General features: G+C 38.9%; 1 protein-coding gene across 3 annotated transcripts; it reads left to right on the plus strand.

Annotated features, from left to right (window-relative positions):
• On the plus strand, positions 1-2,931 carry LOC144705570 (Galactose-binding protein). 3 transcript variants are annotated; one of them, XM_078578328.1, is made up of 5 exons: positions 1-111; positions 582-755; positions 925-2,090; positions 2,495-2,580; positions 2,677-2,931. In XM_078578328.1, exons 2-5 carry the CDS (start codon positions 605-607, stop codon positions 2,903-2,905), a joined length of 1,632 nt encoding a protein of 543 aa, XP_078434454.1. In that variant the 5' UTR covers positions 1-111; positions 582-604; the 3' UTR covers positions 2,906-2,931. The 3 variants fall into 3 exon arrangements, with proteins under 3 accessions (XP_078434454.1, XP_078434453.1, XP_078434455.1); XM_078578327.1 differs by having other exon boundaries at positions 21-305; XM_078578329.1 differs by lacking the exon at positions 1-111 and adding an exon at positions 374-502.
• Positions 2,932-15,131: the final 12,200 nt, after the last annotated feature.

A 15,131-nucleotide genomic window follows, 5' to 3' on the forward strand; every position in this document is an offset into this window, starting at 1 on the left:
AATCGAGTACAGCTGGCTGAAGCGTGATGACAGTCGTCGCGTTGTTCTTTCTTCAACGGCTCTACTGGTCGTCTCTTGGAGAGGATCGAAAGCGAGGAAGCAGGAGCTGGGGTAGGACCTCCTCTCTGCAGCGTCTTTTCAACTTCGCGCAATTACCTTGCGTCTCTCTTGGGGATCTCTCCTCATTCGCCGTTGCGTCGATTCTTGGTCGGCCGTCTCGCATCTGTTTGGGGATCTTGAAACGACCCCGAAAAGCTGTGATTTGGGGGGCTCTTTTTCGCCTTTACTATCGGATCCTCGTTCTGGTGAGTCGTCGTTCGGAATTTTTATATGGGTCATAAGTATCAGTTATTTTGGTCGCATCAGCGTGTTGTTTTTCTTTTGCGAGATCTTCGATTGGTTGTCGTGTAGGAGTTGCCTGGTGTTATTGTTAGTGCTTCATGAAGGATTATTATTTATTGGAAAAGTCGATTCGGGTTGGCAATCTTGATTTAGAAAAATGGTGGAGAATGAAATTTGATTGAAAGTTGGTTTTGGCTGTGTGCGAAATTAGATAACCGTTGTCTTTGGTGAATTTGCAGCTGGGTGCTGTAAATGAGCGCGAATGCCGCGATCACGTCGACCAACAGCGCAGAGAAGAATTGCCTGCGAGCAATCTCAACTTAGCAGGAACAATCTATGCAGGGTGATGCTCCTTCTTTGGGGCCTTGTCTCCATTTCAAGCTTTGTTTTCAGCCTCGGAAACGGCCGCCAAGGTGCCATTTTTACTTATAAATTTATAAATTTCTGAATGAATTGAAGAAAACATAGCAAATGTTTTGTGGCCCACCTGTTTCCATTGAATAAATCATGGAGCCTTTGGGGTTAAAGTTGTCGTTTTCTCCTTTTTTCCATTTTCACCTTGTAACATTTTTTGGATCACAGACGAAACCGAGGTTCTTGCCAAGTCTGAGTGGCCCGAGTTCAACGCCACCCATTCAATTGAAGATTTAGAATTCAAACAAGATGAAAATGTAAGCCATAGTGAACTGGGGACAGATAAAATCATCAAAATTGAAGATGTCCCAGCAGGGCAAGAGAAGGTAGAGCAGACCATCTCCAACATAAACCCTGAAAAAGAGAGAGAAACTCTAACAAAGAATGAAGACCGGCCGTCACGCATCAAACCTCCTGGACTGGATGAATTTAAGAGCAAAACAGTCACGGCCAAGGGTAAGCAAACGACAAACCAAGTGGGCTCAATTGTTCATCGCCTTGAGCCAGGCGGGAAAGAGTACAACTACGCCTCTGCCGCCAAAGGGGCCAAAGTCTTGGCCTTCAACAAAGAAGCAAAAGGTGGTTCAAACATCTTGGACAAGGACAAGGACAAGTACCTTCGAAACCCTTGCTCAGTGGAGGAAAAATTCATTATTATTGAACTCTCTGAAGAGACCCTGGTGGACACGATTGAGATTGTGAACTTTGAGCACTACTCGTCCAATTTGAAGGACTTTGAGCTTCTGAGCAGCTTAGTGTATCCGACTGCTTCATGGGTAAGCATCGGCAATTTTACTGCATCAAATGTGAAACACGTGCAGAGATTTGTTGTTCAGGAGCCCAAGTGGACTAGATACCTAAAGCTCAACTTATTAACCCATTATGGTTCAGAGTTCTACTGCACACTAAGTGCTCTAGAAGTATATGGCGTTGATGCAGTGGAGAGAATGTTGGAGGATCTAAGATCTGAGGAGCCGAAGGATGATGAAGTGCCAGCTGTAGACTCACTTCTTGGTGATGATCATGGGGCGGATCCGGCCATCGGATCAAATTTCGATCAGCTTGATGCAGAGAGGGAATCAGTCTCAATGTTTCGCCATGATGGTCCCAAGGGGAGTGGGAGGATGCCCGGGGACACTGTTTTGAAGATCCTGATGCAAAAGATTCAGTACTTGGTTGCCAGTTTCTCTGTCTTGGAGCGGTATCTTGAAGAATTGAACGGGAGGTATGGGCAGATTCTCAAGGAGCTTGATAGCGAGATCAGAGAAGTGGGTCTCCAGGTAGTAAAGATCAAAGAAGAGCTGGAGAATCTTCATGCAATCCGAGAGGAACTGGTAAGTTGACCCATGCTTGTATTTAACTGACTTCTTCTTGATTTCTAGCTGGGTTTAGTGTCAATGGTGGTGATGATAAGTGGATAATGACAATGACGAGTCATCATTATCATACTAATCCAGTTTCCAAGAGCTATTGTTATCACTGTCATTTTCGGTCATCAGTTGATAGTCTATTGTTATCATCTTGGTTATCATCTTGTCTTCCATCAGTTTCCAAGCTTACCTGGGAATGTGATCATGTCATCCACGTCATCATCATCATCATGGGGTTTCCAAATCTGCCGTTGGCATCATCATTCTTCGTCATTCATTATTTTACTGACATTGGCAAGATTTGGGGATGACAAAAATATAAAATTATCAGCCTACTCCATTTCTAACCATGCCCACATTCTTGACAGTCCAGGGATACTTCTGAGTTGATGTCTTGGAAATTTCTCGCTTCCAGGCAGCTTGAGTCTCTGGTCAACAATAATGTAGCTCTCAGGTTTGACTACTTTTTTCTGCTTAAGCCCCCTTCCGTACAAAGATAGCAATATATTAGTACAGTTTCATGACTGTTAGAGATCATGTTGATGAACAGGTTGGAAATGGAGGGAATTAGTGCTCGCCAGGCAGAGATGGAGGGCAAAGGGCTAGCGGTTATATTTGTTAGTTTCATGTTTGCGAGTTTTGCAGTTCTAAAATTAATGTCTGATGCTTTGTTAAGCATCTCTAGATTTAGACGGTTGGAGAAATTTTGCTCGCTGAACACTTCTTGGATTGTCTTGCTACTGAGTTGTGTCATTGTAACATCCATTCTCATTTTATAATCATCATCGTCACCTAAGATCAGAGATATGACCTTGTATGTGTACACCATTAATCCGGAAATATGAATTATTTGGGCCATTGTTTTTTAGCAATAATACAAATAGAGGAAATTTGTACAATTTTATGAAATCTGCAGTGTTTTGGAATTCCATTTATTTCCATCAATGTTCTAATTGTCTAAATCAAAATTTAGAGATAACCTAGTTGATCAGTTAGAGTGAACTACCTGCGTCACAGATCTAGTGATCCAGTCACAAGTACAAAAAAGGGGGCAATCAATAGTCAATCTAGGTTTTAGCTTTGCCTCCAACAACAACCAGCAGGACGAGGGCAACTAGAGGTTGACATCTTGACTATCTTCATTTTCACATACTCGTTGCATAACACCTGACTTAGTTGGCATATACAGGCCTTGTGAGAGTTATTTAATTAAGAGCTCATCCTGGTTGGATAAGATCACAACAAAAAACTCATAAAAATTAATTAGGATTTTTCCATTTAAGTATTACTTTTAGATGAGTTACCTTTCACTGAATTATTTTATTCATCCAAAGTTGATATAGATCATCGTTACCTAGATTATCCATCTCATCTTTACCTTGATATAGATCATCTTTACCTAGATTATCCACCTAGATTACTTTTAGATGAGTTACCTAGATTACCTAGATTGTTTACCACTCCAAATTTCTCATTATCCATCTCATCTATATCATTCTTAATTCTACAACATTCGTCATTCTTTAACTGAATGTAATATTTCAGTTTGATACACTATATCAAGTGCTTAAGGTATACAATTATTCTGATAAACTTAACAACTATTTTCACACAAAAAAATAAACTAATTAGTGGCCAATTGTACATGGGTTAGCGGGGCACTGATAACATGATAAAAAACATGTAGATTTTCATAGATTTGAGATGCTTTGGTATTATTAATTTAGAATTTCTCATGTTATCACTATAATTAACTAAATATTCATGCACTAGCTATCAATTCCACTTTAGGCACATTATGGTTATTTTTTACTAAACTCCTTGACTTATTTGAAGTCAAGCAATTTTATTACTGATGAGTATTATATAGTTTCACATGTACATAAACTTATAGGAATGAGAAAATGTTAACTCTCAAAGACTTGGAGAATTTGTGTGAGCTTAGTGATTCTACAAGAGGCTTGAAAGGATCAAGTGGCATTGTGGACCTTCAAAAGAGAAATCTGAGGAAGATGGGTCGCTATCTGACCTGTCCATTGGGCTCTCAAAAGCCTTATAAAGAAAGAAGCTAAAGATTACAAGGGGAAGCTCCCAACCAATGGAGAAAAAGAGGCAAAATGGCAAGTAAAGATAATAGACTTTTTCTCCCTCATTTTCCCTCATTCTGGACGTGCTCTAGCAAGTGGCTGGCCAGGAGGACAAGGCATTTTTCAGAATCCAGGTTGTTCAACCTGATTCATGTAACTGTATTGAAGTTTTCTCTTAATCTCGTCTCTTGTTTGCATTAAAAAATGCCTGATCCTGGAAAAATATAAGGATCCATACTTGAGAGGAAGCATTGAGGGCTCAGTAAACTTGCATTGAGGCTTTAGGACCATAGATTTCTACTTTCTCCATCATTTCTCATCCATTTACCCTTAAAATCCATCACTTTCCCACTCTAAATACTCATTTTCTCTACTTTATCTATCTAGAATAGGTTTTTTCTCTCACTAGACCTTCATCTATATCCCTAGTTATTCCCCTAAATATTTCATAAAAATCTTCTTCATTTGCACATTCAAATTCTATCTCAAGCTCCTTCTACACTCTCTCTTCATTTTTTCTCACTATCTCCTCATTTCGGCCCTTTCTCGCTCTAGAGTATGTTATGTCTCTCTCTAGATCTTCATCCATATCCGCAGTTCGTACCCTAAAAATTTCATAAAAAATTTCCTTCATCTACACCTTCAAATTCCCTTTCAAACTCTCTCTACACCATCCCTTCACTTTCTCTCTCTATCTCTTCATTTTCTCTCTATCCTCTCATTTTGACATTTTATCTCTCTAAAAACATATATTTCTTTCTCTAAAATATCTCCCTATCTCTTTCTAGATTCTCAAGCATTCCCTACTTTGAGTTCCAAAAAAAATTGCATTAAAATATCATTTTTATCCTTTCAAAACTCAAATTTTCTGTCCTCTAGCCGCCACCGTGCGGTGCCCGCGCGGCAGGGACAGCCTTCTGCCTGACGGTCCACGCGCAGGCAGCGCAGATGACCGCAGGGCACAGGGTAGCCCTGTGCAGGACTTAAGCCAAATCGGCTAAGTCCTGACCATTGGGTTAAGCCCAATAAGGCTCAAGCCCATTTGGCTAAGTCTTCACTTAGTGAAATGGGGCTAACCTTAGTGGGCTGACCCACTAAGGCCAGCTCTATACCGCCGCAGCTCCGCCGCTGCCGCCACTCCGCTGTCGTCGCCGCTGCCGCTCCTCCGCGGCTGCCGCCGCCGTTCCGCCGCTGCCGCTCTACCGTCGCTCCGCCGCCGATCTGGCACCGCCGCCACCACTCCGCCACCGCCGCTGCCGCCTGATAACATGCATTTCTAGTGCCTTATAGTATTATATTTATGTGTCTTTATGCATTCAATTACTCATATTTTCATGTTATCTAGCTTAAAATGATTAAATCTATTTTTAGAATAAATTTCTGAAATTTCTGCATTTTTTAGGATTTTGCTAACAATATATTCTAAAAGAATATAACTTTTGAAACAGAATATAATTTTTCTGGAATTGTTTGATGATAATTTTGGTAAGATATGATTTTTCTGAGTCAAAATATATATTTATACGTATTTTTTTGGGCTTTTATTTTATTTAATATGAAATTTTAAATATTCTGGTTTTTTTATGGCATAGGGTGACGTGGCGCGCTGATGCGCCACCACGCCAGCATCGAGAAAGATATTTTTTTCTTTGTTTTTTGTCTTTTTGTCATGTACATGTGGCATGGAATGTGAAAAGCCATGGAATACGAAAAGCCACGGAATGCGAAAAGCCACGGAATACGAAAAGCCATGGAATGTGAAAAGCCACAGAATACAAAAAGCCATGGAATACAAAAAGCCACAGAATACAAAAAGCCATTGAATATGAAAAGCCATAGAACACCAAGTGCTTTGACTTCTTAACTTCCAACAGCCATAACTTTTGATCTTCCCCTCCTCTTTCTATCCATACCCTCTCATCTATAAATAGAGGCCTGGATCATTGTAAAAATCATCTTGAACTTGCTTCCTACTTTTCTAGGCTGATTGAAAGAGAGTGAGTTTTGAGATCCATCAAGAGCGGTCTTGGTGTCTTGGGTGTGTGGGAAGAAACAAAAGAGAAGAGGGGGAGCTTACCGGCACTCGCAAATTGCGGTGATCCTGGCGGAATGTAAGGATCTAAGGTAAGTGTCTTCGCCTTACGTTGTTTCTCTCCCAACATCATCGTTATCATAGTTATAGGTTTTCATCAACGTTTCATTATCACTTCACTTACTTACGTCCCCATTCTCTCATCTCTCCATCCTTGCCATCGTACCACTCCATATTGAACCACTATCCTCGTTCATACCGTCGTTCATCATCATATCCATCACAATCACTTACTCTTTTCTTTAAGTGAAATTAACTTATAATTACGTATTTTTTATCGATATCACTAGCTCACATCCTCAAATCTTACTTTCGTCGATCCTCTCATCCATCATCACTAGTATAAGAAAGTAATTCTTTAATCATCGTTCCCTGTGGAGACGATCCGTACTCATCACTAACTAAGTATTTTTAAGTACGGTTAAATATATTTTATTGAATAATCTCAATCACCAACGACAAATTTTAACCCTAAAATTGAGATTATCACCGCCGCTGCTCCGGCGATCGCCAGAGTAGATAAGTACAATATTTTTAGTATTTAAAAATGATTAAAAATAGAAAAAATCAGAAAAATTATTTTCTGCATTTACAAATTCAGAAAAAAATCAGGAAAACACGGAAAATTCATATAATCAATTTACAGTCATTTTAACACCTAAAAAAGTTCTATAAAAATCTATAACTCTTATTTTTAATATTTATAGTGGTTTTAGTGTAAATTTAACTCCAGAAAATTCTAAAAATATTTATTTATGATTTATTTTGTGAAGAGAAAATAGACAAATTAGTGTAAAAGTATTAGTTTGTGTTTTTATTTGTATTTTGGCTTGAACTTAAATCATAGGGAATTATGAAAATTAACTAAAAATCCAGAAAAATCCCAAAATTTGTATTGTTTTACTTTTAAAATCATTGTCTTTACCTAAAGCTTGAGAAAAGATTCTGAAATTAAATATCTGCCTCTCTGTGGATTGACCCCTTACTTTCCCTATATTAATTATAGAGTATTTAAGTGGAAAAACTTCATAATTATTGTTGTTTAAGTCTGAATCAAAACGATGACATAAACTCATAAATTTGGACTTATCAGACACATTCACAATATTTATAGAATTTCAAAAGATATTCTGGAAGTAAATTGATTCCATTGAAACGCTCCATTTATCATAAAATGACATTTTACTAGGGCGGAGGGGCCCATGATACCCACTCCTTAAGAATCACCTTATACTCTCTTCTCTCTCTGAATTATGTTGTTGAGGATGAAAAGAAAAGCATGAATACTCCTTGAGACTGCAAATATGTATGACTTGAAAAACTCTATCGAAGAGCCATACAGTAGCTGATTTGTGCTGCTGCAATGTAATATTATCACCAATGTTTTATTGAACCTTCTTGAAAGGATCTGATTCAATCAGTTGCAAAAAGTGGTAGGGAAAAACTTAAAAGCAAGGAATTTGAATTGGCATTTTAAAATATCACCTCATAATTTTTTCTTAGTTCAATATATATATTCATGGATTAACACACATCATTCTTCCCATGTTGAGACGACCTACTTTGTTCCAACATCAAGGAAAAAAAGTATTGTAAAGAACCCTGAAAATCTTCTGCCAAAGACCATAAATGAATGACATCTTTGAGAGGAGAAATCACACCATAACAGATGCAGTGACATCCATGCTGAACTTTTCAGATGTGCTAATCTTATTTCAGGGATATACACTTGAAACAATGATGGATATGTTGAAGATGTTACCTAGAAAGTCTATAACGGTAGTGCATTCCACTTCATATTAAATATGTAATTGAAGGAAATCAAACTTCAAAAAGGAATAACACTTTGGATCCTACTTGTATGACAAGTGTGACTGATCTAATGACAACTAATGTTGAGACTTTAAGACATATGGTGGGCACCCATTAGGGAAAGAATTCATTGAATAGATCCATATGAATCCCTGAATGATATTATTCCTAATTATTAATCAGGTTGATTCATTTCAGGGTTGTGGAAAACATACCACTCCAGAAAGCAAAGACATCTTTTATAATGCCAAACGTTGTCAACAACGTCGTCCGATCGGTACCGAGATGATGCTCAAATACGTAGATGATGTCGGACGTCGTCAATGACGTCGTTCGACAGGTAAATCCCTAAGGGAATGAAATTATGTGATGCATTGAACCCTAGGTGGATGTACGTGCAGGCCCCGAGTCGTGGGGTTTATCGAGCTCTGAGCTCCAGGATAGGGGACCGGTGATAGTGACTCTGACCTTCTGACCCTCGTCAGAGCAACAATAGTGACTATGCCGTCAAGAAGAATAAATCCGTTGGCGCTTGCACGTAACGGATGAGCTCGATCCGTACCTAGGAAATCATACGTGATGTAGTTTTCTCGATGGAATCTCTCACTTATTTCTAACCCGAGTGCAGCGGAGGGCAGCTGATAATATTCTAGAAGACGTAATAAAACTGACAAGCAAGGGGGACGGCATACCTCATCGGTGGTGGCATTCGTCGTTGGTGTCTTTGTCGGCGCGTGGACCGGTGCGGGTGGTGCGGTAAAAGAGTGTCATTGACATATACGACTTGGCTCGACTGGTGGCAATAGCGCAACACAAGAGTGATGACGGAGGTCAGAGGTAAGGCAAGGGAACAACAACGGTGAGGTGGCTCAAGCAGCGACGTAGATTGGCAGACACCGGCAAGGTAGCTCAAGCGGGTGTGGGCAGCTACCAGAGAGCTGCAACTGGTGGTGGTAGCATCTAAGGACGTCACAAGGTGCAACACACTGGCGGCACAACCCATGGAGAAGCCCAGGTGAACTGAGCGCAAGCGTGTGATGACCAAGAGCGGAAGGTGTGGAACGTGAGACTGGTAGGCGATTGGGCAGCGGGCGATTCAGCACTGTGCTACATTCCGTATCAAGGGGTCGTAAGCACTTGGCGCAGGTGCACGTATGTACAACCCAAATCCCCTAGCCAAGGTGGGTAAGGCAGAATATAAGATCATCCACAATGCGCATGGTCAGACAGAACGCATGCAGGATGACCTCATCAGGCTCATGCATTGTGATGCGTTCACATGTCCGTCAAATGTTCTATGGGGAGCCAGCATCATTGCACGATCACACTCCTAGACGTGCACAGTGATCGGACGTGCAGGGCCGAAGAGATCTTCAGTCAACGCAAAGTGTCTTCGCCCAGAATGGACATGGCGTCACACACTTTCGGAGATGAATCGCCCGCGGAGATTTTGGGCGCAGCGTGGTGCAATTCACGACCCGTGAAAAGGTCAAGTGATGGCTCTGGCGGGTCACGTACGAGCGGCAGGACCACCGAGAGGGATAGACGGCAACTAGTTGATCCTAGGGCCGAGACGCAGCCCTAGAAGTGTCATTCAATGAACCCAACTCTGGCGAGTTCTGTGACCCTGGTCAGTCGGCCAACGACAACCCGGCGACCCGGGCCAGTCGACGCGTTACGTTCGGCCCGTATGAGTGCTCGTCAAAGCACTCACGGCTAGTGCGGTGGCGTCAGGCGATGCTCGGCTCTTCCGTTGTATCCCCTCCCCTCGGTTTTTTTTTCTTCTCCCTCTATCCTCTTCTCCTTCTCCTTTGGTTGAGACCAAGTTTGCAATAAAAATCCAAATAAAAAAAACAAGGTCTAAGGATTTAGGGCTCCATCGTGCCCCTTACTAAGGGCAGGGGTGCCCTTAGTAAGGGCACAAGTGCCCTTATTGGGGAAGGGGGGGGGGTCTCATGCATACGATCCCCCCTTTTAACAAAGTAAAAGAAATATGTTTGACACATACATTGACGATATGGGACGACACAACATGCAACGATACAAACACATACAGGATACTCGAACCCGGGTGTCTTCACTAATGCCTTGGTGTGACGGTTGGCTGGACGCAAACTGTCGGGCTGTCGAAGAAGATGCCGACGACTTCGACGGCGTCTCTGATGGAGTAAGGTGGCACACTCCATCATTTTACATTTAAGGTTATGTTTTAAATTAAACTTACGAGTCCTAATCAAGGGATTCAAACAAGTGTTAATTCTGATATAACAAGAAGTACATGAAAGTGATTGAGAGGTCAAGCTGAGGTCATCTACCGTTGGTATAAGAGAAGATCAACTAAGGAAAAAATGCATTAAATTCCTTGGCCAAGGTAGTGGACGTATTTGAAAATATGTGATAAAAGATCTCAAGTATGCATTTGTACAAACTAGAATGAGAAATGAGAGCTTAATAGTTAACCATACCATAGGTCATTCAAGAGTCTTGTGTAGATGAAGGATTATATCTATAGATGTAACCGATAACAACAAAGATTTTATGACAAAGTTCAATTAATTCCATATTTCATGTGGAGCATACGATGCAGGTTGGAACCAGTTAGATAGAAACTTAATCCACCAAGTGGCTAATGATAATCCTTGATTTATAATCTATATGATAACATATTAAATAAACACGTTTAGTGGATGAAACAATCTGGGACATAAAAGTTATTGATCAAACTGATAAATGGGCACACAGGATCATCCGGAAAAGATCTGTGAACAAAACATGATATACTTCAATCCTTTTTATGTTCCCATGCAAGCAAGAATCTGGGCAAACCCCTCCCTTATACCCTTCTCAAAATATCATTCAATATAGTGTGACAAGATGGTAAAAAGATATCAAAGATCTTAAAGGAATATTTCAGGAGATCAAGAGGGGATTTACTGTTGAAGAGAGTCTTTTAGGGATAAAAATAAGAGTGGAATAATTTTCAAGTAAGGTGATAGGATCATATAAATTTGCATTGATCCATCTCCAGCTCAGGCATGCTAGCATCTTGAAGAGAGTCTTTTAGGGATAAAAATAAGAGTGGAATAATTTTCAAGTAAGGTGATAGGATCATATAAATTTTATGATCAGATGTGAGTTATTTTTCTAATTATGCTGTATCAAATTTGGTTTTCAATAGATCAGTATTTATAAATGTGGGATATCCGAAAGAAATACAGATACTATTTTTATTGCTCTCAAGAACAAACATTTTGTGTTACAAAGAGGGTCATCTTTTAAAAGTATGAATATCTTGTACAAGAAGATAGTGAGAGTTTAGTACTGGAAGAAAATCTAAATCCTAATACAGGCACTGCCTCATCAAATGAGAGCCCAATTTAAAAACATATTAAAGTACCTACACAAATGCAATGTAAGTTAGGAAGAGCAATAAGAGTGCCCGATCAATATGTTCGAGATATCACTACTAGTGATGTTGAGATACCACACCCAAAAGATGAGGATCCTCTATATTACAATAAAGTAGTTTAAGCTTCCACTTCATACAGATAGTGACAAGCAATAGATCATAAAATTCTATCCGTACACCTAAATCATGTATGCTACTCAGCTGACCCTCCTAAAGACATAATACATATTGAGTGTATGTGGATCTCTAAGGAAAATATCAGTGAAGATGGACAAGGTTTCATGTGCAAGGAAATGTTGATTATACAATATATTTTTACAGATAAATGGTTAACCACAAAAATGTTACTAGTTACAATGATTAAGTCAATTAGAATCTGTCTCATCACAATTATATTGTATGACTATGAGATCATCAAAATGGATGTGTGTACTACTTTCCTCGAGGGAATCCATGAGGAAGAGGTGTATATTATACAACTTAAGAATAATGCATTTGACGAGTTTTGAGAAAATGTGTGCAGGCCGAAAAGGTCCATCCATGTATTTAAGCAAGCTTCAAGAAGTTGGATTCTTATATTCGACGATGCTATCCAATTCTATAACTTCAAAGAATGAAGATGAAAAATGTGAGTGCAAGGGACTAGTGGGAGCAATCATTATTTTGATTTTATCTGTAGGTGATATTTTACTCATTTGGAATGATATGGGAATGTCATAATAGTATGAAAAATGAGTATCTAAGAACTTTTCCATGATGGATTTGGGAGATTAAACCTATGTATTGGTGTAAGGCTCCAAAGTAGATAGAATTCTTGTGCAAAGGTCTATGTGCTAACTGTTCAAGATATGCCCACATACTTGGACTTGAGATTGGAGACTGAGTTCATAGCATGGACACCACATGCATCATGGGTGGTGACACCCATCACTGATCTGTGAAGCCAAGGCCCACGTGGTGCAGGTGCAAGCATGGTGGATCAAGGCAGGCTGCAAGCTGCCAAGGATGCATGGGTGTGAGAACAACATGCTGCGTGTGCATGGGCTGCACAGGCTGTGGGTGATGTGCGTGTAGGGCACCAAGGACATGCACATGGGGTTGCTACACAAACATGCAAGAGTGCCACTACCTTCATGAAAAGTTGGGCCTTGTCTCCTTACATTTGCATTGGCATTGGTCTTCCCCCTTTGTAATGGTTATGGTCCCGGATGTAATTATATTTATTATAATACTATATATTGATTTGATTCTAAGGGCCTCACCCTATCTTCTCTCCTTAACCTCTAAGCAATCTTAAGTTGTCCAAAGAGACTTCTGTTGTGCAAATGAAGGCTGCTCAACATTCCTGCTCAAGCATTGAGGCTGGCAAGCTTTCGATTCAAACATTGTTCTCGATTTGATTGTGTGACAATTGGGAATGCATATGTCTACAGATAGATGAGGATATTTTTTGAAAATATCTGAATCTATTTACATATATATCATCATGGAAAGGCTTGGCATTAAGAACTTGAACATAGGTCTCATAAGAATGAGTCATGAAGTTCAAGTTAGATATTAAAGGCCATGGACTTCAAGTCAATATATGGATTTTGATGAATTTATCTCATCAAACCTACACGGAATTTGGTCAACCAAGTCTCCATTGAAAATATATTACATGGAGCCAATGACCATCCTATTTTCAAATCATGAATGCACATATCATGGATGCTCATGGAATATCTTTACATAGTAAACTTAATATGTAGGACCAATGGACCAGACCAAAACATCTTGATTCCAAATTTTGATGGTGAACTATATGCTTCACATGTGACCAGATCCCAAAGTTCTAAATCAACTTAAATTCATTTGGTAAGTCAGAAACATCAAATGAGATATAGCTTCTGTTTACGGCTAACCTGTGGTGATTTAATAATATATTTTCTACATGAAAATATACATCAAATAAATGTTTGGTTTTAAATATAAGTTTATCTATTATGAATCAATAACCCAATTAGTTTAGTTACATGATTTTATGGATCGATATGTAACATATTTAGGAAGATCATATATCAACTAATTTTGGGATCTCATTTCTGAGTCAACCATACATGAACTAATTGGATATTTCTTATGATTTTATAAATATCAAGCTAATTAAAGTTTTAAACATGAAATTTTAAAATTTTTTTCTTAATTTTCTGACAAGCATTTGAGAATGTAGGTCATGCACATCAAACGAACATTTACAAGTTTTATGTTGATGGTTGACTATGTTACTTTGTTCTTATTTTATAATATTAATTTTCTTCATTACCTTGATCATGTGGTGTCATTTTTTGGAGGTTAGATGTTTTCTAAAAGTGTCAAAGATGTCCTTGCATGAAGTTGTACTGGTACGAGAAAGAAAAGAACAAGAAAGGTTAATCTTTTCACTTTAATCCGAAAGTTGTGTGTACTTAATGCTATCACCTACTCTCTCTTAAAGGTGAAGAATGTCATACTTTTTTAATACTAGTTTTTGAAGTTGAAAGGTCTCTCATCAAGCACTATCTCTCCAAGAAAAAACTCCCAAGAAAAATAGACAAGATCTTCAACCGTTTGCTTCCAAGGTGATCATCTCTCACAAGGAAAACAATGGAAGAGGAGGAATCAATGATTCATTCTCTATTCCTGGTATTTCTGGCTAAATTTAATCTTGCTGTACTGATTTCAGGTTTATCAAGGAGAAGATGGAAGTTTAGAGAAGAATATAAAGAGGGATCATTCAAGGGAAAAGACAGGAGGCAAATATTAAAGAGAAATAGAAATAAATGGTATTTAAGAAGAGAGAGATATTTAAACCTTAAATATATTGACCTATATTTCATATCATCCAGAATACATATCTTTTTGAGAACAGAGTTTCCTAAATATATATCAGCATGCATACATATAATCTGTTTTTAAGTTTTCTTGATTATTACTTGAATTATTGAGATAGTTAGAGGATTGTGGATATCATATAGATTAGGCTAAGTGTTCCAAGGAAAGAACAACCTTTGAGAAGGTGAAGGACTTGCACATCCAACAATGCTAAGGGGCTAAGGACATGGAAATATTTACCAGATTTTTTATTTTTTATTTTTTCATATCCATGGTATTTCCTTTTACCTAGTTTTTTTTCTTGTTGCATTAAACTTGGGCAAGGGATTTCAAAAACTCCGGACTGGGGGTATCTCAAAACAAGGGTAAGGAACTAGTCCTAACCTGTATAAAAATCTGTGCATTCATCTCCTTGAACCATCCTACCCTACATAGGTATAAATCATATATTTATTAACTTAAATTAGGCATTATAAAAAGGTTTAATGCATCCCCTCAAAGGAGAATTTACCTATGACTCTTGAAGATAGACCAGTGATGGAGAAAACCCATTATGCTTATGTAACCAGATCCGTCATGTATGCAATACTATGGTCTACACCTGATGTAGCCTTTGTTCTAATTTTAATGGTAAGATTAAATTTTTAGATCTTAGAGAGGAGCTCTAGATAGGATTCAAATATATCCTTAAGTACTTAAGAGACGTATAGATTTGGGAGATGTACTAAAGCTTTAGGGTCACACAAAGAAAG

Source organism: Wolffia australiana, chromosome 7 (assembly GCF_029677425.1).
Source record: "Wolffia australiana isolate 7733 chromosome 7, ASM2967742v1".
Classification (NCBI taxonomy): Eukaryota; Viridiplantae; Streptophyta; class Magnoliopsida; order Alismatales; family Araceae; genus Wolffia; species Wolffia australiana.